Source organism: Cordyceps militaris (assembly GCF_000225605.1).
Source record: "Cordyceps militaris CM01 unplaced genomic scaffold CCM_S00001, whole genome shotgun sequence".
NCBI classification, from domain to species: domain Eukaryota; kingdom Fungi; phylum Ascomycota; class Sordariomycetes; order Hypocreales; family Cordycipitaceae; genus Cordyceps; species Cordyceps militaris.
Window position 1 is genome coordinate 1,579,141 of NW_006271969.1, and position 22,353 is coordinate 1,601,493.

The window sequence follows — 22,353 nt, forward strand, 5'->3', positions numbered from 1 at the left end:
CTCTCCGCAGTCAACTCCGCCACCGTCGACTTTAACCTGCATCGTACAATTTTACTTGGTCTGGCAGTATCATCTCTTATACCTGCCCCTTTTGCCTCACCTGTGCGATAGCTGGCGAACCAGGCGACTCCCGCTCAAGCTCTCCTCCTTGCCTCGGCGAATCAGGCACCCGAATTCCAACATGGCGCAGGCGGGCGGCTCCTACAACAACCCCTTGAAGAAGTTCAAGTGCGTTTGGTCGATGTCGCTGTTATCTTTCATGTGCTAATTACCTCAGGCTGGTGTTTCTCGGCGAGCAGAGTGGTAAGTTGGCGCGCTGATCATGGGTGCGGTCAGAGGGCATCCCCTGTGGCTAACTTGGCATACGACAGTCGGCAAGACGGCTCTGATTACGAGATTCATGTACGACTGCTTCGACAACATGTACCAGGCTACCGTCGGTATCGACTTCTTCTCAAAGGTGAGGGACAACCCGCGCCGCAACAGCCATCGTCAACGACCGACTATTGACAAGTTTCGTCTGCCAGACCATGTACCTCGAGGATAGGACCGTACGACTGCAGCTCTGGGACACGGCTGGCCAAGAACGATTCCGAAGCTTAATCCCCTCCTATATCCGTGATTCTAGTGTCGCTGTCGTTGTCTACGATGTGTCAAGTAAGATAATCACAACAACTTTGAGAGCCGGCCAGTGGCTGACGACAATGTAATAGATGCCAAGTCATTTCAAAACACAAAAAAATGGATCGACGATGTTCGAGCTGAGCGAGGCAACGATGTCATTATTGTCCTGGTTGGCAACAAGACCGATCTGAACGATAAGCGCGAGGTCACGACGCAACAAGGAGAAGACGAGGCAAAGAAGAACAATCTGATGTTTGTCGAGACGAGTGCCAAGCTGGGCCATAACGTCAAGAACCTGTTCAAGAGGATAGCACAGTCCTTACCTGGAATGGAGGGTACAGATGCTGCTGCTCAGGCCTCAAGCCAAAGTACGTTTTCCCAATCGCATCTCCGAAGCAGACATTCTAACGCTGTAGCAGTAATCGATGTGAAGACCAACACTACCCAGCAGGCTCAGGAGGGCTGCTCGTGCTGAACGGTTCAGCCAATCGAATTCTTTATCAGCCTAAGTTTGCGCGCCGTCTAGGGTCGCAGCGACTTAACCAGCCGTTACCGGGGTAGAGCTGTGCATACTGGCGCATCAGAGCATAGAGCTGATTTTACTTGTCCCGAAGAAAAAAGTACGAGCCTATGATCTTTATACATATAAACTAATACCATTTTGGCATACATGGATACACAAATGGTGGACGATTGAGACGGTCGAGTCGCGTTTTCCACTCATGACTGGAGACAGTTTAACAGAATATTTTATAAAGAGATCCAGTCACATTAAGCAGAGTATTGCCAGAGCTGGCCGCGTGTATGGCTTGTGACGCCATTGCACGATCCTGATGCCTTTGATGGAAGCCTTGAAAGTGGCTCACGAGATAGCTTACTGAAGCTATGGGGGCCATGATGAATAAACGGTAGTTAGACGGCCGTGACTCGATGTCAGAGGCGCCACGCGACTATCGAGAGGCGCAAAATCACCCGTGCTGGCTATCGCTGTTCGAAGCCGTGGAAACAGATAATCGCGGGATCATCACAAAGTGAAGTCGCTTGAAAGCCTCTATTGGTTCCTCGAGACAGAAGTTATTCGGCTCGACAGGTATGGCTCTCGCAAAAGTCGTGAAAGAATGCTGGAACACCCCGTCCAGCTGGGCCGTTCGTGGCCGTTGAGAACAACGCCGAGAAGGAGCACTTTCGGTCGATCGTCGATGATTACTGCGCCTCGTGACCACCGAAACTTCCACCCCCCACCGAAACTGGCCCGGCCCAATCAAGTCGTCATTACGCGGCTTCACCTGACTAGGCACGTGACTTCTTTACGTGTTTTTGCAGTTTTGATCTCGGCAGCCACGGACCAAGTGGGCCTAATTTGATGTCAGATCCATGGAGCGCACTCCCGACTCTGGGCCAGGTTCCGCCTCTTTTTTTTCTCCGGTCATACTCTTATTATTACACTCTCCCCTTTTGGGTTGACCTTTTTGGAATACACTATTGCAAGTCACACTCGCACTGCTACCACCATGTCCAAGTTTACACGATTATATCTGCGTGTGCCGCAGCCGACGGTATGTTGACTCCATTCAGCGCCCCTCCCCCTCGGCGCTTGCGCAACGCAGCGGCCAGGCGCCGGAAACCTGTTGCACGGAGAGGGGGCTTGGTCACACGAGCAACGTTTTGTTTGCTAACCATTCTCTAACGCGTATAGACGCTGTTTGGCTGCATCAGCCTGCAGACGGGGACGGAGCTCATCTCGCTCGCACTCGTCTTCAACAAGGTGACGGGGGTGTACGGGCTGCTCGCCATCCTCACCGGGTACCAGCTGTCTCTGCTGCAACTATCAACATATGTGTACTCGATCGGGGTTCTCGGCCTTCTCATCTTTCTGATCCCGCACATCCGCCGACAGAGCCCGTTTGAGTGCCTGGCGCTGGCGTGGGTGTACATACTGGACGCTTGCATCAACGCGGCGTACACGGCGGCATTTGGGCTTGACTGGTACTTTCACAGCACGGCGACCGAGTCGGACACGCGGCCATCGGGCCTGACGAATACGGTTATGGAGAGCATCCAGGGCCTGAAGAAGGAGAGCGCGATCCACGGCAAGGTGGTGCCACAGGAGACGGCTATGAGCATGATCTTCATCGTGGCGGTGACGCTCATTCGCGTCTACTTTAGCCTGGTGGTGATGTCGTACGCGCGGCAGGCGCTGCAAAAGTACATGCAGCTCATGATTATGGAAGGCCCTGGTGTGGACGACTACGACGGCCCGTTTGCGCTGGACCTGCCGGACGGGGAGGGCCGGCGAGGCCGGTTGGGCCGGGTGATGGTGTCGTTTGGCCGCACGTACTGGCTCGGGCACCTCGAGGACAATGGATGGTCGGGCAACACCAACAGGGCGCGCAAGGCAAACGAGCCGGGTACGCTGGCGGGTGAGGTCTAGCTGGCCGGGCGAGCTGGGACTGCTATTCAGGCGTGGCTGCCAGGTAGTGGAATCATTGCCACCGCAGCTGGCAATGTAAGATACGAGTCTTCTTGACACTGCAGTATGCAGCTAGAGATGATTCAACGCGGGCTGGGTGCTTGAGTGCATCTGGCTGACAATCATAAACGGTGTTGGTGCTTTTGTTTCCGGAGGCGGCACGTTGCTAATCATTTGGGAGGCGTGTATAGTCCGTTTTTCGTTTGTTGATTCTTGGCATTGTTCAGTTGAAGCATGCGACAAAGAATAGATAATGTATATTTTATTATGAGAAGATGAGGTGATGTACCATACCAGTGGTGTGGATGTACGAATAATAAAGCAACTGTGAGTTGTCATGTTGTCGTCGATGCGTCGTGCAAGGCAAGAGCGAAGAGTGACATGCAGGGCGAACCAGGGTTAGATGACGCCATATCGACCCTGGGGCTCATCATCTTAATATCTGGGGGGAAAAGCGCTCAGAGAAGAGAAAATGGCGGGCAAAATAAGCCGTGGTTGCGTGTGACGGATATGTATTGGGGGCGGTGGTGGGGCTTGCCGGCGTTCGGAGAGCGATGGCGTTTGATTTTTTTGGTGATGGCTGAGACGTGGTCGCTCGGTTCGTCGGTGGTTGAGGGAATGTCGGAAGGTCGGGGAGGAGTATGTAGCCGAATTCGGGACGGGGTCGGGGGAAAAGAGAATAGGTGGAGGATGTGATGGGAATCATTACTGGAAGAAATAGAATGCTGGTATAAAAATAATAAGCAATAGTTTTTCTTTTCTTCTCTTGGTAACTTAAGCGCATGTCGCTACACATGACTAACAGTACGAACCATACCAACAAAAGGTTGCTGTAGGAGTATATTTTAGGTTGACGAATGAGGATGCGCCATTTGTAATGCAAAAGCGGCAATGTAGATCGGGGCCAAGAGAGGCCTCAGATGGGACAGTCGTTGACTGCGGGCAGGTACTAAGTTAGAGAAAGTTGGACCAACTAGCAAGACAAACATGACTTGATTCAAAAGCACGATTGCATGGCAGGCAGAGTGGCCGGACCGATGCCTAGCCGTGTCGTGTGTTTTTTTTTCTGTGACTTTATTAGTTACCTCTTCCCAAGCACGAACATTGCACTAGGCGATCACGCAATTGAGAGAAAACTGGCTGACCTGCGGGGAATGGGCATTCATCTGGCGGCCTACTGGGCGGGAGGTCTGGAGGGGGGACTCCACAAGCGGCGACAAGGCGAGGCTAGCGGGTTTTGCTGCACTTGGCTTGCTCTGCACAGCTCCTGTAACAGTGTAGTGCAACTGTATTTACAGAGGGAGACGAGGCGGTTTCGGCGCTGTGCCCTCCACTGAAACATCCCTCCAGACTGGTGGCGGCGAGGGCATTCAGTGGCCTCCACTTCAGCATTGATTGCCCCAAGATGCTAACAAAGGTCACCAGAAGCCATCAAGCCTTTTTGGTGGGCGCGCGCGCAGACACGGCCACAAGCTCGCCATGTGCCTGCCAGCCGTCCGCCGTTCCAGAAAGTCTGATTTCCATGACCAGTCCCCTGTTTTTTTTCTCTCCTTCTTCTCTTTCTTTCTCCCTTTTTCTTTTTTTAAACCCTCTTCAATTCCTCTTTCCCTCCCCATTTCCAAACGTTTGGCGTGTTGTTGCTGAGGGACGCTACAACCTGCACAAACCATGGAGGCTGCCCAGCACAAGGTGCGCACGCCCCAAGAGGCTGGTACGTTTTCGCTGCTCTCTGCTCCCCGCAAGGCCGCACGCAATGCTCACAAACAGCAACAGTCGCCAGAATCGCATACCTCGCCTCCGACGTCGTCGTCTCTGTCCAGCCCTCACTCGTCGCCGATTCCGAATTCTCTTCCCATCTCAAGCGATATGCGGCTCGCAAGGACCGCGGCCTCGTCGCTACCGGCGCTGGCGCTGTCCCGGATGTAAGTCTTGGTGCCCGTTTGCCCACCACCGCGCATGCCGCTGCCCACCACTTTTTCCGCTTCCCAAGCATAGCACGACGACCCGAAGCACGTCACCCGATGATCCGACAACCCATCATTTCTCTCAAAAAATACATCTTCAGAGCCCTCAATCGAACAAGTAGAACCATATTCATGACTAACTTGCTCAGATCATCTCTGTCCGCCACAATGCTGACCCGCTGCTCTCCGTCTTCACCCCGATCCGCGCCGGCAAGCTCGTCTCCGTCACCACGCCCTCCTCCGTCCTCCTTCCCGCCATCTCACACCTCTACAAGCTGGCAAACTATCCCGTAGTCCTCCACGTCGCCCTCCAGCCCCGCAACTTTGCCGACTACTCCGTCATCACCGCCATTCGCAATGTCGGCTGGACCTTTGTCCAGTCCGAGACCCTCCAGGATGCTCAGGACATGGCCGCTACCGCCCACGCCCTCGCCATCCGCACCGGCAAGGGTGTCATTCACTTCTTCGCCCCCGACACCTCGTCCAAGGACGAACCCATTGCTGTCGAGGACCCCACCGTCGTGGGAAACCTCCTCGATCTAGACAGCGTGCGCCGCTTTCAGTCCGGCTCCATCGCTGCCACTGGCTTATACGCCGACGACGGCCACGTTGCTGTCTCGTCAGACCACCCAGAAGTCGCTCCTAACGGCACCACCAGCGACAGCGTCGCGAACCTACGCCCTCCCCCGAGCGCTGACGCCTCCAAGTTGACGTCTGCTGGCACCTCTGTCAAGTCTAGCCAAGACAGTGAGAATGGTACCCCCGGCGCGCCCTCCTCTGTCGCCACTACCGTCGAGTCGGCCCCGCCCCCCGTCACCTCCGAGGACATCTACACATGCGCCACTCGCATCTGGGCGAGCCTCAACTCTGCCGTTGGCCGCCAATACAGCGCTTTCGAGTACACCGGCCCGGAAAATGCCCAAAACTGCCTCTTCATCTTTGGCTCCGATGCCGGCACCTTTGCTCAAGTCATTGACAGCGCCAAGCCCAACGAGATCTTTGCCAACACCGGCATCGTCACTCCTCGTCTCTACCGCCCTTGGCTCGGCTCCAAGCTGGTTGATGCTCTTCCCAGGACCATCAAGCGCATCGCCGTGCTCGAGCAGATTCACCGCAAGACCACCAAATGGGGTCCCCTGCTGATCGATGTCGTCTCCTCCGTCAGGAGCGGTCCCGGAGGCGTTCAAACCATTGTTGGCCACCAGCTTGGCTATATTGCCGCCGCAGCTGTTGACCAGGCCCTCCGCGGCATTCTCCAGAACCTCACCTCGGAGGCGCCCCTCCAGAACCTCGAGGTTGGCGTACGTGACGCCCCTGCTGAGCGCAGCGACTATGACCTGTCCATGCCTGCCCTCGAAACCGCCTACTCCAAAATCCTCGACCAGCTGTTTGGCAAGCGCACATACATCGCCAACGCCCTCCGATCACAAAACACCGGCATCTCTTCCACGGTCGCTGCGACCCCCGAATTCGGTTTCGGCTCCCTCATTGCTCGCAAGGACCTGCGCAAAGAATTTGTCAGCGAAGTCAAGGAGGCCGCCAAAAGCAACCAGTTCATCACTGATGGGCCCAAAAACTGGCTCGCCAAGTGGGCTGTCGCCTCGGATGACCTGTCCAAATCCACCGAGATTGCTGACGATGTCATCTCTCGCCTCCAAACAGACGGCTCGCCTCTTTCCCAGAAGCTACTCAAGAAGCAGGGCCTCTTCCGCAAAGAATCACTGTGGCTCGTGGGCTCCGACGCCTGGTCCTATGATCTGGGCAATTCTGGTGTGCACCATGTTCTCGCTTCTGGTGAGAACGTCAACATGCTCATCATTGACTCTACGCCCTACTCCGAAAAGTCTAACGCCGACGCCAACCGCAGAAAGAAGGATATCGGTCTTTACGCTATGAACTTTGGCAACGTCTACGTCGCCTCCACTGCTGTCTACAGCTCTTATACCCAGGTCCTCCAGGCCATGCTCGAGGCTGACAAATTTGACGGTCCCTCTGTTGTTCTGGCTTACCTCCCTTACTTTGGCGAGTCCGACTCCCCGCTCACCGTCTTGCAAGAGACCAAGAAGGCTGTCGATGTGGGATACTGGCCCCTGTACCGATGGAATCCCGAGAACGAAAAGAAGGGAGAGCCCAACTTCTCGCTCGACTCGGAGCTCATCAAGAAGGAGCTCAAGACTTTCCTTGCTCGCGACAACCAGCTCACTCAGCTCATGAACAAGGAGCCCCAATTTGCTGCTAGTCTGGCCCATGACTTTGGTACCGAGGTGCGCGCTCAGCAGAAGCGCAAGGCCAAGGATGCTTACAACCAACTCCTCGAGGGTCTTCTGGGAGCACCCCTTACCATTCTCTACGCCTCCGACAACGGCAACGCGACATCTCTAGCCAAGAGACTTGGGAACAGAGGCCGTGCTCGTGGCCTCAAGACGACTGTTCTGGCCATGGAGGACTACCCTGTCGAGGATCTTCCTACGGAGGAGAACATTGTCTTCCTCACCTCTACTGCTGGCCAGGGAGAGTTTCCTCAGAACGGTCTCCCCTTCTGGGAAGCCGTCAAGGACAACACTGATCTGGATCTGGCCACTGTCAACTACTCCATCTTTGGTCTCGGTGATAGCCACTACTGGCCCCGCAAGGAGGACAAGATCTACTACAACAAACCTGCGAAGGATCTTGACCGCGTTCTGACTAATCTCGGCGGTAAGCGTCTGGCTGATACTGGCCTTGGTGATGACCAGGACCCTGATGCCTACCAGACGGGTTATGCCGAGTGGGAGCCCAAGATCTGGCAGGCTTTGGGCGTGGACAACGTCGATGGCCTTCCCGATGAGCCCCCGCCCATTACCAACGAGGACATCAAGCTGGCTTCCAACTTCCTTCGTGGTACCATTCTCGAGGGTCTCGCAGATACTACCACCGGCGCCATCTCTGCTGCCGATCAGCAGCTCACCAAGTTCCACGGTACCTACATGCAGGATGACCGTGATGTCCGCGACGAGAGAAAAGCTCAAGGTCTCGAGCCTGCCTACTCCTTCATGATTCGATGCCGTTTGCCTGGTGGTGTTTCGACTCCCAAGCAGTGGGTTCAGATGGATGACATTGCCAACCAACTTGGCAACGAGACGATGAAGCTCACCACGCGTCAGACCTTTCAGTTCCACGGCATCGTCAAAGGCAAGCTCAAGCCTGCCATGCAGGCCATCAACCGTGCTTTGATGACCACCATTGCTGCCTGTGGTGATGTCAACCGCAACGTCATGTGCAGCTCCCTGCCCACGCAGTCCAAGTACCATCGCCAGGTCTTTGCCAGCTCCCAGAAGATCAGCGACCATCTGCTGCCATCGACCAATGCCTACCACGAGATTTGGATCAAGGACGAGGACGACAAGAAGACGCAGGTCGCTGGTGAGGCCATCCAAGACTTCGAGCCCCTGTACGGACCTACCTACCTCCCCAGAAAGTTCAAGATTACCATTGCCATTCCTCCTCACAACGACACGGACGTCTACGCGCATGATATCGGCCTGATTGCTATCAAGGGCAAGGATGGTAACCTCGCAGGTTTCAACGTGCTTGCCGGTGGAGGCATGGGTGCCACACATAACAACAAGAAGACGTACCCCCAGACTGGCAGAATGTTTGGCTACTGCAAGGTCGAGGATGTTCACATCGCGTGCGAGAAGATTATGCTCGTACAGCGTGACCACGGTGACCGCAAGAACCGCAAGCACGCTCGTCTCAAGTACACAATTGACGACATGGGCGTCGATGTGTTCCGCGGCAAGGTCGAGGAGCTCTGGGGCCAGAAATTCGAGGCTGAGCAACCCTTCGAGTTCAAATCCAACGTCGACACATTCGGCTGGGTCAAGGACGAGACGGGCTTGAACCACTTTACTTTCTTCATTGAAAACGGCCGCATCGAGGACACGCCCGAGTTCCAGATGAAGACGGGTCTGCGCGAGATTGCCAAGGTGCACAAGGGCGAGTTCCGCCTCACCGGCAACCAGCACCTGATCCTCAGCAACGTCCACGACGATGACCTCGCGTCCCTCCAGGCCCTCATGAAGTCGTACAAGCTCGACAACGTGCAATTCTCCGGCCTGCGTCTCAGCTCCTCCGCCTGCGTCGCTTTCCCCACCTGCGGCCTCGCCATGGCCGAGTCGGAGCGCTACCTGCCCGTGCTCATCACCAAGCTCGAGGGCTGCCTCGAGGAGGCCGGCCTCCGCCAAGACTCGATTGTCATGCGCATGACGGGCTGCCCCAACGGCTGCGCCCGCCCCTGGCTCGCCGAGGTCGCCTTTGTCGGCAAGGCCTTTGGCGCCTACAACATGTACCTCGGCGGCGGCTACCACGGCCAGCGCCTCAACAAGCTCTACCGCGCCAGCATCAAGGAGGACGAGATCCTGGCCATTATGAAGCCCTTGCTGAAGCGCTACGCGGCGGAGCGCGAAGACGGCGAGCGTTTCGGCGACTTTTGCATTCGTGTCGGCATCATCAAGGCCACGACGGACGGGCAAAACTTCCACGACGGCGTTGCGGAGGAGGATGAGGATGAGGAGTAGCATTTTTCTGCATTGGGAATCAAGTCGATGCATGCTGATCATGGTAATGAAAGGATGGGTTTTTTTTTGTCTTTGTTTTTATATAGAGATTGGGATGTCGAAAAGAAACGGTAGCAGTCGGCGTACGAGTAGACATGTTGGGTTCTTCTTCACTTGAACTTGATGTTTTTTTCTGCATTTGTTACTTGTTAGCAACGAAAATTAAATCGAATAATGGAAAAATGTTCAAAATTTGTCGTCAGTATTTTCCATCAAATACAACTTGTTTAAGAAGATTGGCGAGCATAGAAATTGATGCAACTTTTTTATATCATTCAGAACTCATTTCCTACATTATAAGAAGTGCTCCTCTGGAATAATCTTGATCATGACGCAAGAGTCTTCATCACCGTCGAGGTTCTTCTTGTCCAACATGTACAGCAACAACAACGCAAACCGACCCCTAAATAGAGAGAGAAATTTCACAAAACACCAGCCCAGTAATGCACAACGACCCAAGTAGATGGTCGGCGACCAATGAAGTAAATAAAGAAAACGCAAAAAAACAATGCAGAAAAAGCTGTTAGTTTTTACCGTAGCAATTCTTTTTTGACAACTCATCAGCGCTTCAAGCTGCTGCCGACGCTGCTAGCCGCCTCGCTCATCTTGTCGCCCAAGCCGCCCATCCACTTGGGCGCCTTGAGGCTCATGCGTATGCGACCCTCGACGACGGTGTTGACGAGGTTGATAATGGCAAAGGTGGTGGATCCGAGGGCACGGAAAACGGCGAGCGCGGCCACGCTCCAGAGGATGAAGCGGAGGTAAAAGTTGTCGCCAATGCCTTTGTTGCTGTAGATTTCCGACACGGCCATGGCGAGGATACCGTTGGCCACCATCCACGTCACCACCATGTACGTGCGTACGCTCTTGTAATAGTCCTCTTGAAGCTGTGAGTCGCTAATGCTGGGCTTCGCCACGGCGACACGGTCGCGGAGGTTGCGGAGCGCCTCATCGTAGCCACTGTCAATGTCGAGCTGTTCACTGGGCATCTCCAGCTCGACCGTTTGACCCTTGCCAACGGCACCGCCGAGATCCGTCTTGATAACATTGTCGCCCTTGGTACCCCATGTAATGTCGTGCGTGTTGCAAAAGGCGTACACTTGCAGCGTACAAATGTAGCTGGGCAAAAGCATAAAGTATTGCAAAGACGACGTCATCATGTGCCAGGGATCCAAGTAGACCAGTGACATGAGAATGTATAAACCGACGGTAGAGGTCAGCGACACGATCAAATTGGTAAAGACATTGTTACCAATGTTGAACTTGTGCAAATTAGTCTTGTCTGTCAGTTGCCGTATCACAATATAGATGACCGCAAATGTCGTGTATGCCATGATTACGGCGTAGATGATCATGCTGGCTAAATACATCTTCTTTGCGCCCTGTGGTCGATTGCCCAGGGACAAGATGAATTGGGTAGCAATCAGCAAGACACAAGTGTACCGTAGGATAATGAAGATGACTGTTCCGATATTGTGCCCAAATGGATCGACCTCCTTCTCCGTCAAACCACCAGCGACAAAGTAAAATGTGAGGTAGAAATTGGCGAGAGAAAAGTAAGTAAACAGGAGCTGGCAAGCCTGGTAGACGAATTCCATGTAGAGCAAGACTTTGCGCGCAATGGTGTGGTCAGTATGGATAATTTGGCGAAAGTTGACGAGAGAGTACACGGCAGCAAAGAAAGCACCGTTGAGCCATCGCCGACGTTGGGAGATAAATTCTGGGACGGAATCTATAGTTTATTAGTAACATCGTCTCAATTTGACAGTTATGTAGCGTACCTGGGACATCAGTTTCACCAGTGCAGCCCTTGACATATTTCAGGACCCAACGCTCGCCTCTCTTGGCAACCAGCTCCCAGCATAGAATACGATCTTCGGCCAGATACATGTTGGCGGTAAACACATCTGCATGCTGTCCATGAAGGGTTTCGCCCTTGAAGTACTGGCTGAGGGGTCCGTGACCATGCTCATCGTTTTGCAGAGCGTGGTATCGGTAGGCACTTAGCGCGCCGGGAAGTACAGTAATGTAGCCAAAAACGGACTCGAGAGGTTTGTCCAGAATGTTGGACATTTTGTACTCGAAATTTTGAGAAGCAACAAGGGGGTTGAGAAGACTGGAACCATATTTGCCCTTCATAGCCTTGATTTCACCACAAGCGCCAGCCACGTTGGAATCGGTATCAAAGGCTTTCCAAAGGTGGTAAAGTGAATTACCGCCAGGACGGGTGCCAACATCGAGCAGAATGCAAATATTAGGGTTGAGAGCACGACCAAAGGCGTTAAAGAACCATCTGTGGGAGTTGAGCTTGCCGCGATTCTTTTCCTTGAGGCAGAAGATCATTTGGCACGGGACAATGCCCTTCTCAGCACCCTTGAACTTGAGATCCGCATCGAGGGACACCTGCGTAGTGTATTCATACACGTGAGCTTGGACGGCACGGTTGTTGACAAAGTTCTTGGCGATACCGTGCTGGAAAACACCCATTGCAGCGAGGGCATCAAGCGTGCGCGGATGGATCTTGGGTCGACCGTCGCAGATGACGCAGACGACAATTTTATGCCAGCCGGTCTCACCCCAAGTTCGGGAACGCGAACGGGAGCAAAAATGAGAAATATTCTTCATGACAGCGTGCATGGTACGCGTAAAGCAAATTTCATCCTCATTGTACATGGTGATGCAGATGAAGAGTTCTGTCTCACGTGTGGTGCGACCAATGGATTGTCTGAGTTTGTACCCTCTCTCGACAAAGTCATCTGGGTCACAAGTGACGGCGGTGTATCTCATGTGCGTAAACTCAACCTCGTCACGTCGGGGGAGAAAACTGTACAGAATTGTCGGAATCTTGCACTCGAGAACCAGCTCACCATTGATGAGCTGGACTTCCTTTCGCGACATCTGAGGGGCGCGGACACCTCGTCGCTCTTGGGCACCATCGGGTGCGGGTCCGTAGCGCTCGACCTTTTCATAATACTCCTCATCCTTGTCATTGAGCGTGTCCTGAGACTCTGACTGGAAGGAGTCGCGAGTGCTCGGCAGAGGACGAGAGTCGCTGAGGTCGGAGCCAGGGCCAAAGACATCGTCGCCATCATCGTCGAGGGGAATAGTCACGGTAGCGTCGTCGGCAAAGGCCTGCGAGTCGCGAGACGGGTTGGAGAAGAGAGGTGCAGGAGGCAGAGGGCGCCTGGGGCTTCCGCCATATCTTGAAGACGGCGTGCCTGGCCGTGGGTTACCGTTCAATTCAGAGGGCTCGAATGAGAGGTTGGTGGGCGGGGGGCGAGAAAACTCGGAGACTCTTGACGAGGGAGTCCATGGTCTCTGCGGTGAGCCACCATCTCTACCAGCAAAGGGCACGTATGTCGAGTCCGGAGGGGGCATGGCTCGTGTGTCGTCTTTGATAGAGCTTGCCCTGGAGGGAGACGTGACGCTCGGCTGATATGGTTGATAGGGTTTCCGAGCTGAGGTATCGATGAAAGTACTAGAATCAAAACAATGTGAGTGACAATTCGCGATTGATGAGGAATTGGATAATGGTTTTAACAAGGGAGTGTTTTCGCAGCTAGGTGAAGTGGCTGGTTGCAGAGTCGTGTTGCCATCCGCTCGCTGGAGCTTTGGCGACAACCTTGGGAACGGAGAGCCTTTGATGCCCGAAGTCTTCGGCGGGAGAGTAGCGACACTGTCTGTTCTTCGGAGCTGAAAGCGCTCACTTGGCCCAGCCGGCAGCGTTGGGAGAACCTGTGGCAGCTCCTCAGACGCGACGGAGGCGGGCTTTTGTGTATGGGAGGAATTGACACTCGAGTTCTTGTGCAGCTTGGCAGCCTTTGGTCTGATGGGAATCTTGGTGAAGGACGGAGTGTGTGTGCTGAGGTGTGCTTGTGGACGAGACTGGGTTGCGCGAGTCGGAAAGTGGGAGTCTTGGGCTTGACGCAGGAGGGCATTGGACGGGACTGTGACTGATTTTTGCCTCGTCGCCGGCCAAAACTGCGACGGCCGCGAGGGGCAGCGCGAGACTGGAAATGGAAGCTGAGTTGAGTAGTTCTTGGATACGTACGGCATGTGCTCGTCAATGGGGGATTCCACCGAGGTCAATAGTCGGACGGCTGCTGAGCTTGTGCCGTTGGGGGTGTCATGGTCGTCGTCATAAGTGTGGAAGCTGTAGTCGGGAGGCCGAGAAGGGGTATTTGGGCGATCCATGGTGTTGACTTGGAGCGGGAAGCTTCGTTGAGCTTGTTGTGACTGTGGAATGCTGGTGCGGCTCAGCCAAGACAGCCGCTCGTAGAGGGAGGGGACAAGCGGAATGTGCAAACGGTAGCGAGATGAAGACTACACGGTGCAAGTAAAAAGGAGATCAAACGAGAGCCAGTCTCGCGAGGCAAATAAGACTCAAGAAATAAGAGAACATGTAAACAGCGGGATTGATCAAGAAAGTTGCAAACGACGAGGGATGTGATTACATAGGTAGTTACATGCAACGGCACTCAAGCACCGCCCCGTTTGCATCGTCTTTGTTTAGTTTGCGACGGCGGAGTGTTGACGGGGCAACCAACCACAACTGGCGCGCGCCAAGGTTCAATTGTGGTCTCAACCCCGAACGCTCCGGAGCACTCAATGCCGTCATTTGGGGCCTGACAAAGGAACTGGTGCTGTCTAGGAAATATCCCGGCCAGTGTTGGCCATTGTACCATTGTTTGTTTGTTGGGTCGGCTGTTCTTGGTTTGGCTCCTCACTAGTTGCCGACACACTCTAGGGTAAGTCATGATGCGTGGAGTTAGGGCACACATGATGACGCCCAAATAAATGCTTTGTTTTCAAAATACGTTAGCAAGATGGCTGGTTTCCAGTGACTTGTTTTTTTTTTCGGTTCCTTCCTTTCAGTGAATTCGGAGGATATCGTGTAGCCTCCGTCCCTGCTCTGGTCCGTCCGATCATAACTAACGACCTCGACGTTGTCTGTCATCCGTTGTCCATCCTCCACAAGCGTCCTTTCATAATTATTAATCAATATATGCTGGATTATTCAGAGAAAATTTTCAATTACCCCATTCCAAACCCCGTACACAATAATTTTGGGGTTTCGCCGACAGCTGGCGCTCTGACTCGCCATCTGCACCTCACACATCTTGTCGGTCCGGCATCTCCAAACTAGTTTGTGCGGGGCGACGATCGTGAGGGAGCTTCTTCCTGCACCAACCGTTCATTACCCAGTTGCCCTTTGCCGACCTTTTAGCCGGGTATATTTAAAGCAATAAAGGCTCTCGAAGCCACGCCTCACTCGAAACATGTTTCCTTACCACCATCCCTCGTACTCTGTTCCCGCTCGGCCTCCATCATGTACTGGCTGCAGCCCATCTGCCTGGCTAGCACCTTGAGCCTGGCTAACATCTGCCTGGCTGCCAACACGACATCGACTTCTGGCAATCTTTCCGTATCGACCTATGTCGACCCCAATGTCCCTACCGGGGTGCCCATTGTCGGCGAGTATGACGGCCGCTATCGCCCACAGATTCATTATTCTCCACCCAAACACTTCATGAATGATCCCAACGGCATGTTCAGAGATGACGAGGGCGTATGGCATCTTTATTATCAATATAATCCTACCGGAATTGTTGCTGGAAATCAACACTGGGGCCATGCCACCTCCGAGGACCTCTACCACTGGGTAAACCAGCCGATTTCCCTCTTTCCGCCCAAGAAGACCCAGTACATCTTTTCTGGCAGTGCTGTCACTGATCCTAACAACACGTCGGGGTTCTTTCCGAGCCAGAAGAACGGTGTTGTTGCAATTTATGTGAGTCCTTCTGTACATAGTGTAAGTGTTGTTGCGCAGCTGCTAATACTAGTAGACCCTTGCCGAATATGGCGAAGACGGCAGCCCAGGGCCGCAGACCCAGGCTATCGCGTACTCCCACGACGGAGGATACACCTTCACGCCATATCAAAGAAACCCAGTCATCTCAAGCAATTCTTCGCAGTTTCGCGACCCCAAGGTCATCTGGTACAAGGATCACTGGGTGCTGGTGATCGCCTATGCCCAAGAATACGAGATCGGTATCTTCACCTCTCCGGACCTCAAAGAGTGGAAGCATGCTAGCAACTTCTCTCACACCGGTCTTTTGACTCTGCAATGGGAATGCCCCAACCTTGTGCAAATGCCTTACCTAGATTCCAACGGCAAAAAGCAGGACGACATGTGGCTGCTGGCAATTAGCGTCAACCCTGGCGCGCCGCTCGGCGGCTCCATTACCCAGTATTATCCCGGGCACTTCAACGGTACGCATTTTGCGGCCGTCGACAACGCCGCTCGAATCTTGGATTTCGGCAAAGACAACTACGCCGGCCAGTTCTTCTACGGCACGGCCGAGGACGAACCGCCTGTGTTCTTGGGCTGGGCCTCGAATTGGCAATACACGCAAGTCGTGCCCACAGGCGAGGAAGGCTGGCGAAGCGCCATGACAGTGCCGCGTCGCTCCTACCTAACAAAGGCCAAGCGTGTCGGCTGGAAGCTCGTGACGGAGCCGTACGATCTGGAGCCGGTCATGGGCTCCCTGCTGGCCAGCAACACCAGCATGGTGAATGGCAGCCTCACCGTTGACTTTGCTCGTGTCGATTCAAACGCGCTCTACTGGGAAGCAAACATCACGGGACTCCCCGCAACGGGTATTTCCGAGTCGGCAACGCTCAACTTTACCTTCATCGCGCCCCAGACGGGCGAGTTCGTCCGCGGCGGCTACTATCTCGGTGGCGACACCCCCTTCTTCATTGATCGGGGCGGCGCCAAAGGCTTTGACAATGTATTCTTCACCGACAAGTTCTCGACAAACAGCTTGACGGACGGGAGTTCGTGGCGGATGAGCGGAATCCTTGACAGGTCCATTCTGGAAGTGTTTCTCGATGGCGGAATTGAAAGCGCAACGGTTAATTACTTCACGACGCAGCCACTCACTTTGATGGTCGTGGGTACGTCGAGTATGCCCGATGGCGCCAATGTCAGCGTCAGTGTGTATGCGCTGGAGAGTGCATGGGCGAAGATGGCAAACGAGAGGGATGGGCTAGTATATGGTAATCAAACTGGGAACGGTACTGCCTGTGAAACGAAAAGCCGGTTGTTTGGTATCGCCCTGTGAGATGGGGGCTGCGTTTTGTATATTGGGGAACCGGCATTCACTTACCAGGCGTTGCATAACATATATACACTCCCTCCTCATGACGATGCCAATATCCTACTAGTGATGGGGAACAGGAGACAAAGACTTGGATATTCTAATTATTCTAGATTCTATATCTATTCATTATAAATGGCGGCCAAGTTGCCCAGTCTTTACACTTTCATGTCCTTCTCGGTGGCACTGTTGGCCGTCGGGAGGGTCAACTTGGCCTTTTCACTCTGCACCACCTTTGCCCAGGCATAGACGATGCCGCTGACAAAGGCGATCAAAACCGCCGAGACGCTGCCGAGGGTGACGGGGGCGCCGAAAAAGAGGAAGCCGGTGACGGCCAGGGGCAGCTTGTTGAGGGCGCCGACCATGGAGTAGGTGGTCGAGGAGGTGACGCGAATGCACCATGCCGTGGTGTAGGAGATGAAGATGGTACCGAGCCCAGAGTACAGCATGCTGATGATGAGCACGGTGCGCGTCTCTGGCGGGAAGTTTCTGGCCACGTTTTCACGCGACCAGTCCTCGAGAAAGACGGAGGCCAGAATGAGCACCGGGATGGAAAGCAGGTTGTTGTAGAACATGGCTGTGCAACGTGTTAGCGGGTATTGGGAGTGCAAGGGGTGACGGGTCTCAATGAGCCCTTGGGAAGCAGGGCGGCGCCTTACTGTCGACGTCGCTAAAGTTGTACGCCTTCATGACCTTGCGCGAGCCGATGAGAAAGGCCGAGGTGCAGAAGACGTTGATGGCCATCCAGATGTAGCCTGCCGTGAGCTGGGCGGTGGCGGCGGCGGCATCGACCGAGTGCAAGCCGCCCAGGGCGGCCTGGATATCGGCCCAGGCGGCGATGACGGAGCTGAGCACCATCAGGCCAAAGGAGCTCAGGATGAGGCGCGAGACGCTGGTGCCGAAGAAGACGTTTTCGCCATAGGCGATGACGACAATGGTCAGGTTCTTGAAGATGGTGTAGACGGGCACGCTGAGATACTGCAGCGACTTGGCGCCCGAGTAAATCATGCCGACGAGCAGGATGGACAGCGGAAACCCTGCGTGCGGCGCCTGGTCAGCACGTGCCGGCTCATGCTGGGCAGGTTTATGTGTGTGCGTTGGAACTTGCATTTTCTGGCCTTGAGGGTGTCGTATGCGCCCAGGGTCCTGACCATGCCCAAGTGCTTGCCGAGGACGACGGCGGCTAGACACACGACCGACTACGCAGTTTGCTGTTTTAGTACGGCACAAGACGGTCAAGGGAGGTCGAGGGCGGAGGCGCGGCGTACTTGAACGGTGAGGCAGAAAAAGGTGAGATTCCATGATCCGCCGGAAAAGATGTACTTGTTGACGGCGGTCATGCTGATCGAGGCCACGCAGTACGCCAGGATGGACGCGTTGGAGTTGCTGATGAGACCTGCGGCAGCGGCAGCAGGCGCCGAGGCGGGACTACTTTTGACCGTCATATTCAACTGCTTGCTGACAATGACTGTTGTTGTATCGCAGAGCAGAGGAATGCGCTCAAGTCTTGTATGTACAATGCGTATCCAAGCCACAAAGGGGAAAAGGAGTATCGCTTAATTCGTAGTTACAGATCTCTGGCGATTAAAATTAGATGCAATGAACTAGGCTTCTGAGTGGATAGCTAGTTAGAGAAAAGGAATAACAAGGGGGCGAGAAGCCTCCTTTCCGTGTGCAACTGCGCCACAAAATCGTCCACTCACGTCTTTGTCCTGGCAGAAAGGGCAATCAATCGCGGATGAAGTAGTGAATTTTCAAAATAGAAAATTAGTTCAAAATAGAGACAGATTACATCGAGTGGCCCTTGGCTTGTTTCGAGCGTGACTGATTGATTGATTGGCCAGTCGTTTGGACGAACAAGCGCTGCGCTGCCTCGATGGGGCGTGTGGCTGAATTGTAGTTGGATATTGAACCAAATCTGCAACAAGGAGAGTTGACAATGTATTATTCTGACAAGCCTATACTTACTCCCATAAACTCTTGCGAGAACTCCATACAACAGTCAGAGGCCATCTTGAAGCTTTCCGCCAGCTGTTTAGTCGTTTGCGTGCTTGTAGTCTTCGCAGCACTCGCCACACCGGCGCATATCCCCCTTGAATCCCATATACTTGGCCCTGTCATCAATCTTCATGCGTGCATTGCCGTCAACAATACAGTCAGTGCGAGTGCATACCATGGGAAAGATGTTATCCTCGTCTTGGTAGTAAATAGAGCAGCACCTTTGAACTGCCTGCCCGTCGTTGCAGAATGCTTCATATGGATGGTTCTCTTTGCAAGTCTTTCTCTCCAGTGCGATCCTTTTCGTGAACGGATCGTCGGAGAAGCAGAGACCGTCGCGCTCGGCACAAAGGAGGAGCGCTTCTTCAATAGGGCAAATTGCTTGCGTCGAGGACGAGTGCTGAGGTGCAGATGAGGTGGTGGTGGTGAGGGTGGTGGCTGCACACGCCACGCCGCCCACAAGGGCGCTCAATGAAACGAAAGTCTTCATTGATCCAATAAGTGAAAAGCAAAAGAAAAGAGAATAAAGAGGGGAAACGAAAGACTTCATTGATCCAATAAGTGAAAAGCAAAAGAAAAGAGAATAAAGAGGGTTTGCGGGTTCCATATGGCTTTTAGCGCGACTGATGCTGGAGTAGTGATGAGCGCCGGCTGCAATATATACCAACAAATCCAATTGCTTGAAAGTACGTCTTTGTCTTTTCAGCTGCGCTTTGAACAACAACTTGGCGACATTTTTGTTTCATTTGTTTTTTTCTCCATGTATTTTTTTCCAGTTTTGCTTGCTTGCTCTGTTTTCTGGCAGACTGTCCCGGATGCCGCCGAAGCCACACGCCCATCTTCAGCTGAAAAGCTGCACACGGCTGCGAGAGAGACTCGTCTATGATGACACCGTATGCTGTATTATGACATGACATGACTTTGATACAATCAAGTTTCCACACTTTCTGCCACGGCAGGATCGATCAGTGGCGAGAGACATGCGCAAACAAATAGTTGTGAGACACATGCGCTGATACTCAGCTACCAAGTTGTAAGTGGCGTGAAGTCATCAGAAATGACGGAATGTTTGTATTCTGGAGCATCATATGACTGCTTTTGGCTCACAGCTTTCTCTACAGGCTTTGCTGTAGACAGACGGACAAGCGGCATTTGTTGTCGTGACGTCAACTCAGCCAGCCATGAGAAAGCATCGAGTCCTACCTAGACACAGCGTTGTTAGAATATGAAAATAAAAGAAAGAGTATGTTGAGATGGTATATGTGCCTATAGTCTATTTGAGCGGGAATCTGCTCAGCCACTGACCAAGTATATAAAGAGTGTGATGCCCGGCCCAAGTCCAAGTTGATTCCTCACAACCATCCGACACAAACGTTCCGAGCACCAAAAGAACTTTTAACGCGATTGACCAAAATCAAACTCCCTATACATCTTTATATACATTGCCCACCGAAAAAGTGCATTTACATCAACCATGTCCTCTGAGCAGACACCCAAGTATGCATACATTCTTTAGTCTGATGCTGATGAAGACTCTTTAACATCTTCTAGATCAACTGCTGAAGCCTCAGCTGCTGCAGCCGACCGTGACTTTGACATTACCGACTTGGTCAAAGACAGAATTGATGGTGCATGCGGTCACGGCGCCACTTGGCTCTCACCATACCGAACTCTGGCAGAAGATGAGGAGCCAAGCCTGGATGCTCAGCAGAACGACCCTGAACCTCCGCCTGGAGGTCAGACCTTGACATGCATCTCCACAAGAAAAGAGGGCTTAGCTAACTGCTTCTTTCTCAATTCAGGTTTCGAGTACGCAGAGCATCGCTTTCTCGGCAATCAGCTCATTTTCAAGTACATGGGACCCAAGAGCGAGACGGACCGCACCCCAGACGGCAAAGAAGTCGACAGACGGGGCTACGAGCTGCCTCTCAAGACTCTCGGCAAGGGTAATGACGTTTTGTATCTCACCTATGGCGAGATTTCCGCGCTCGCCGGCGACTTTTACGGAACCATGAAACCCATCAGCGACGGCAAGACGGACCAAGACCGGCGCGACCGCTTCATGGCCGCCTTCAACACGCTGGCCGACAACCCGGACGACCAGCCGCGCGACGCCCGTCAGCTCCTCAAACACCTCCGCGCCGAGATCGAGGGTGTCGAAAAGGCCATTCGAGATAAAAAGGACCCGTCCACCTACTACAAGGCCGGCGAGGGCCTGGCCGGCATGAAGGCGATTGACGAGCTCATCAAGGGCCGTCATTTCCCCAGTTACTCGGAGCTCCTCAAGATCAACTGGGACCACTTTGGCGATGATGCACGCACCGCGTACACGACGGGCCATGCCGCGGCCATTCACTGGGCGGCGAGCGGCGAGTGGACGGTGGACCGCCTGGTTGAGGCGTATGCCATGAACGCCTTTGCGGACCACTATCTCCAGGACCTATTTTCGTCGGGACACATGCGCGTTCCGAGACGCGTGCTTCACGGCTACGAAGGACTTGCTGATGTCCTCGCAAACGTAAGTGCCTGCGATATACAAAGAAGAAAGAAACCCCCTTGTACCTTTTACCTTGGCAGAAAGGAAAGTGCTAACGTTTCCCCCGTAGCTCATGCATGATGAAGATTGCGCCATTGGTCTCACCGTCTCCAACAAGAACGGCATGTCCTGGACGGCCTATGGCGACAAGCGCCTGCTCGACGCCGACAACAAGGCCAACCTGCTCAACTGCCAGGCCGCGATGCAAATCTCGGCGCGCGAAGTCTACGACGCCTGGAAAGGCCGCAAGGAGCTGGCCCCCTCTGCTTTTGCCGTGTGGAACCTTGTGCCGACCAAGGAATCGGCCATGGCAAAGGACACGGGCCACTTCGCGCCGCTGTTCTTGCTCGGGCCCAAGCAGGATTGGAACGACTTGTGGCGACGCAAGTCGCTGAAGAATCGACGCAACTGGGAGCACACGAAGAGCTGGACGACTCTTGACACGCTCTGGAAGGCCAAGGTTACAAAGGCCTATCTGTGGAGGTATCCTATTCGCCTGGACCCGCAGATTGAGACTGATTAGGGAGGTGTGCCTTGACAATGTGTGTCTCCATCCAGATGCCGCCAGTACTTGAGAGTAGCGTTTTGATGGAAAGCCTCGTAGCTAGTTTGAATCGAGTTTGTGTGTATCATCTACCTCATCAGCTGAACATTGCAACAATACACCCTGTATCATCTTTAGCAAGAGTACATTCGCTTCATTAGCAACAGGTAGCGCTACTCTGCCTCGCTACCCTGTCAACACTTGCAACGACAAGATGTGGCACAAGCTGCAACATGCTGTCGAGCTGGACAAAGAATTCGTTAATAGGACTTGGTTACTAAGCGGTGCGGCATGAATCATTAGTCGTGGGCTCGCCTCGCCCAGACCGAACGTTTCTAAAACGAAATACGAGTCCGAGAGGGGGCATCATGTTTCATGTTTGCTCTGTTGGCTGTCGCAAGCCACCTTGTCGGCATTGTGTGACCTTGCTGCTCTCTCATTGGCATTGTTATGGAA

At 53.6% G+C, this 22,353-nt stretch overlaps 7 protein-coding genes across 7 annotated transcripts; 5 read left to right on the top strand and 2 right to left on the bottom strand.

Annotated features, from left to right (window-relative positions):
- Positions 1-181: 181 nt before the first annotated feature.
- Positions 182-1,099, top strand: CCM_00444 (RAS small monomeric GTPase Rab6; the record flags this gene model as incomplete). The annotated part of the gene is made up of 6 exons (XM_006665604.1): positions 182-228; positions 278-303; positions 372-460; positions 528-657; positions 714-992; positions 1,044-1,099. The coding sequence occupies 6 exons, from the start codon at positions 182-184 to the stop codon at positions 1,097-1,099; spliced, it is 627 nt and encodes a 208-aa protein (XP_006665667.1).
- Positions 1,100-2,135: 1,036 nt separating this feature from the next.
- On the top strand, positions 2,136-3,055 carry CCM_00445 (uncharacterized protein; the record flags this gene model as incomplete). Its single annotated transcript, XM_006665605.1, has 2 exons — positions 2,136-2,180; positions 2,321-3,055. The coding sequence occupies 2 exons, from the start codon at positions 2,136-2,138 to the stop codon at positions 3,053-3,055; spliced, it is 780 nt and encodes a 259-aa protein (XP_006665668.1).
- A 1,707-nt stretch (positions 3,056-4,762) lies between these two features.
- On the top strand, positions 4,763-9,617 carry CCM_00446 (sulfite reductase beta subunit; the record flags this gene model as incomplete). The annotated part of the gene is made up of 3 exons (XM_006665606.1): positions 4,763-4,805; positions 4,862-5,016; positions 5,208-9,617. The coding sequence occupies 3 exons, from the start codon at positions 4,763-4,765 to the stop codon at positions 9,615-9,617; spliced, it is 4,608 nt and encodes a 1,535-aa protein (XP_006665669.1).
- Positions 9,618-10,216: 599 nt separating this feature from the next.
- Positions 10,217-13,034, bottom strand: CCM_00447 (chitin synthase A; the record flags this gene model as incomplete). The annotated part of the gene is made up of 2 exons (XM_006665607.1): positions 10,217-11,388; positions 11,438-13,034. 2 exons carry the CDS (start codon positions 13,032-13,034, stop codon positions 10,217-10,219), a joined length of 2,769 nt encoding a protein of 922 aa, XP_006665670.1.
- Positions 13,035-14,985: 1,951 nt separating this feature from the next.
- On the top strand, positions 14,986-16,783 carry CCM_00448 (beta-fructofuranosidase; the record flags this gene model as incomplete). The annotated part of the gene is made up of 2 exons (XM_006665608.1): positions 14,986-15,447; positions 15,503-16,783. 2 exons carry the CDS (start codon positions 14,986-14,988, stop codon positions 16,781-16,783), a joined length of 1,743 nt encoding a protein of 580 aa, XP_006665671.1.
- Positions 16,784-16,977: 194 nt separating this feature from the next.
- Positions 16,978-18,264, bottom strand: CCM_00449 (GDP-mannose transporter; the record flags this gene model as incomplete). The annotated part of the gene is made up of 4 exons (XM_006665609.1): positions 16,978-17,396; positions 17,479-17,893; positions 17,971-18,018; positions 18,088-18,264. The coding sequence occupies 4 exons, from the start codon at positions 18,262-18,264 to the stop codon at positions 16,978-16,980; spliced, it is 1,059 nt and encodes a 352-aa protein (XP_006665672.1).
- Positions 18,265-20,291: 2,027 nt separating this feature from the next.
- On the top strand, positions 20,292-21,876 carry CCM_00450 (phosphatidylcholine-hydrolyzing phospholipase C; the record flags this gene model as incomplete). Its single annotated transcript, XM_006665610.1, has 4 exons — positions 20,292-20,314; positions 20,369-20,553; positions 20,620-21,335; positions 21,424-21,876. The coding sequence occupies 4 exons, from the start codon at positions 20,292-20,294 to the stop codon at positions 21,874-21,876; spliced, it is 1,377 nt and encodes a 458-aa protein (XP_006665673.1).
- Positions 21,877-22,353: the final 477 nt, after the last annotated feature.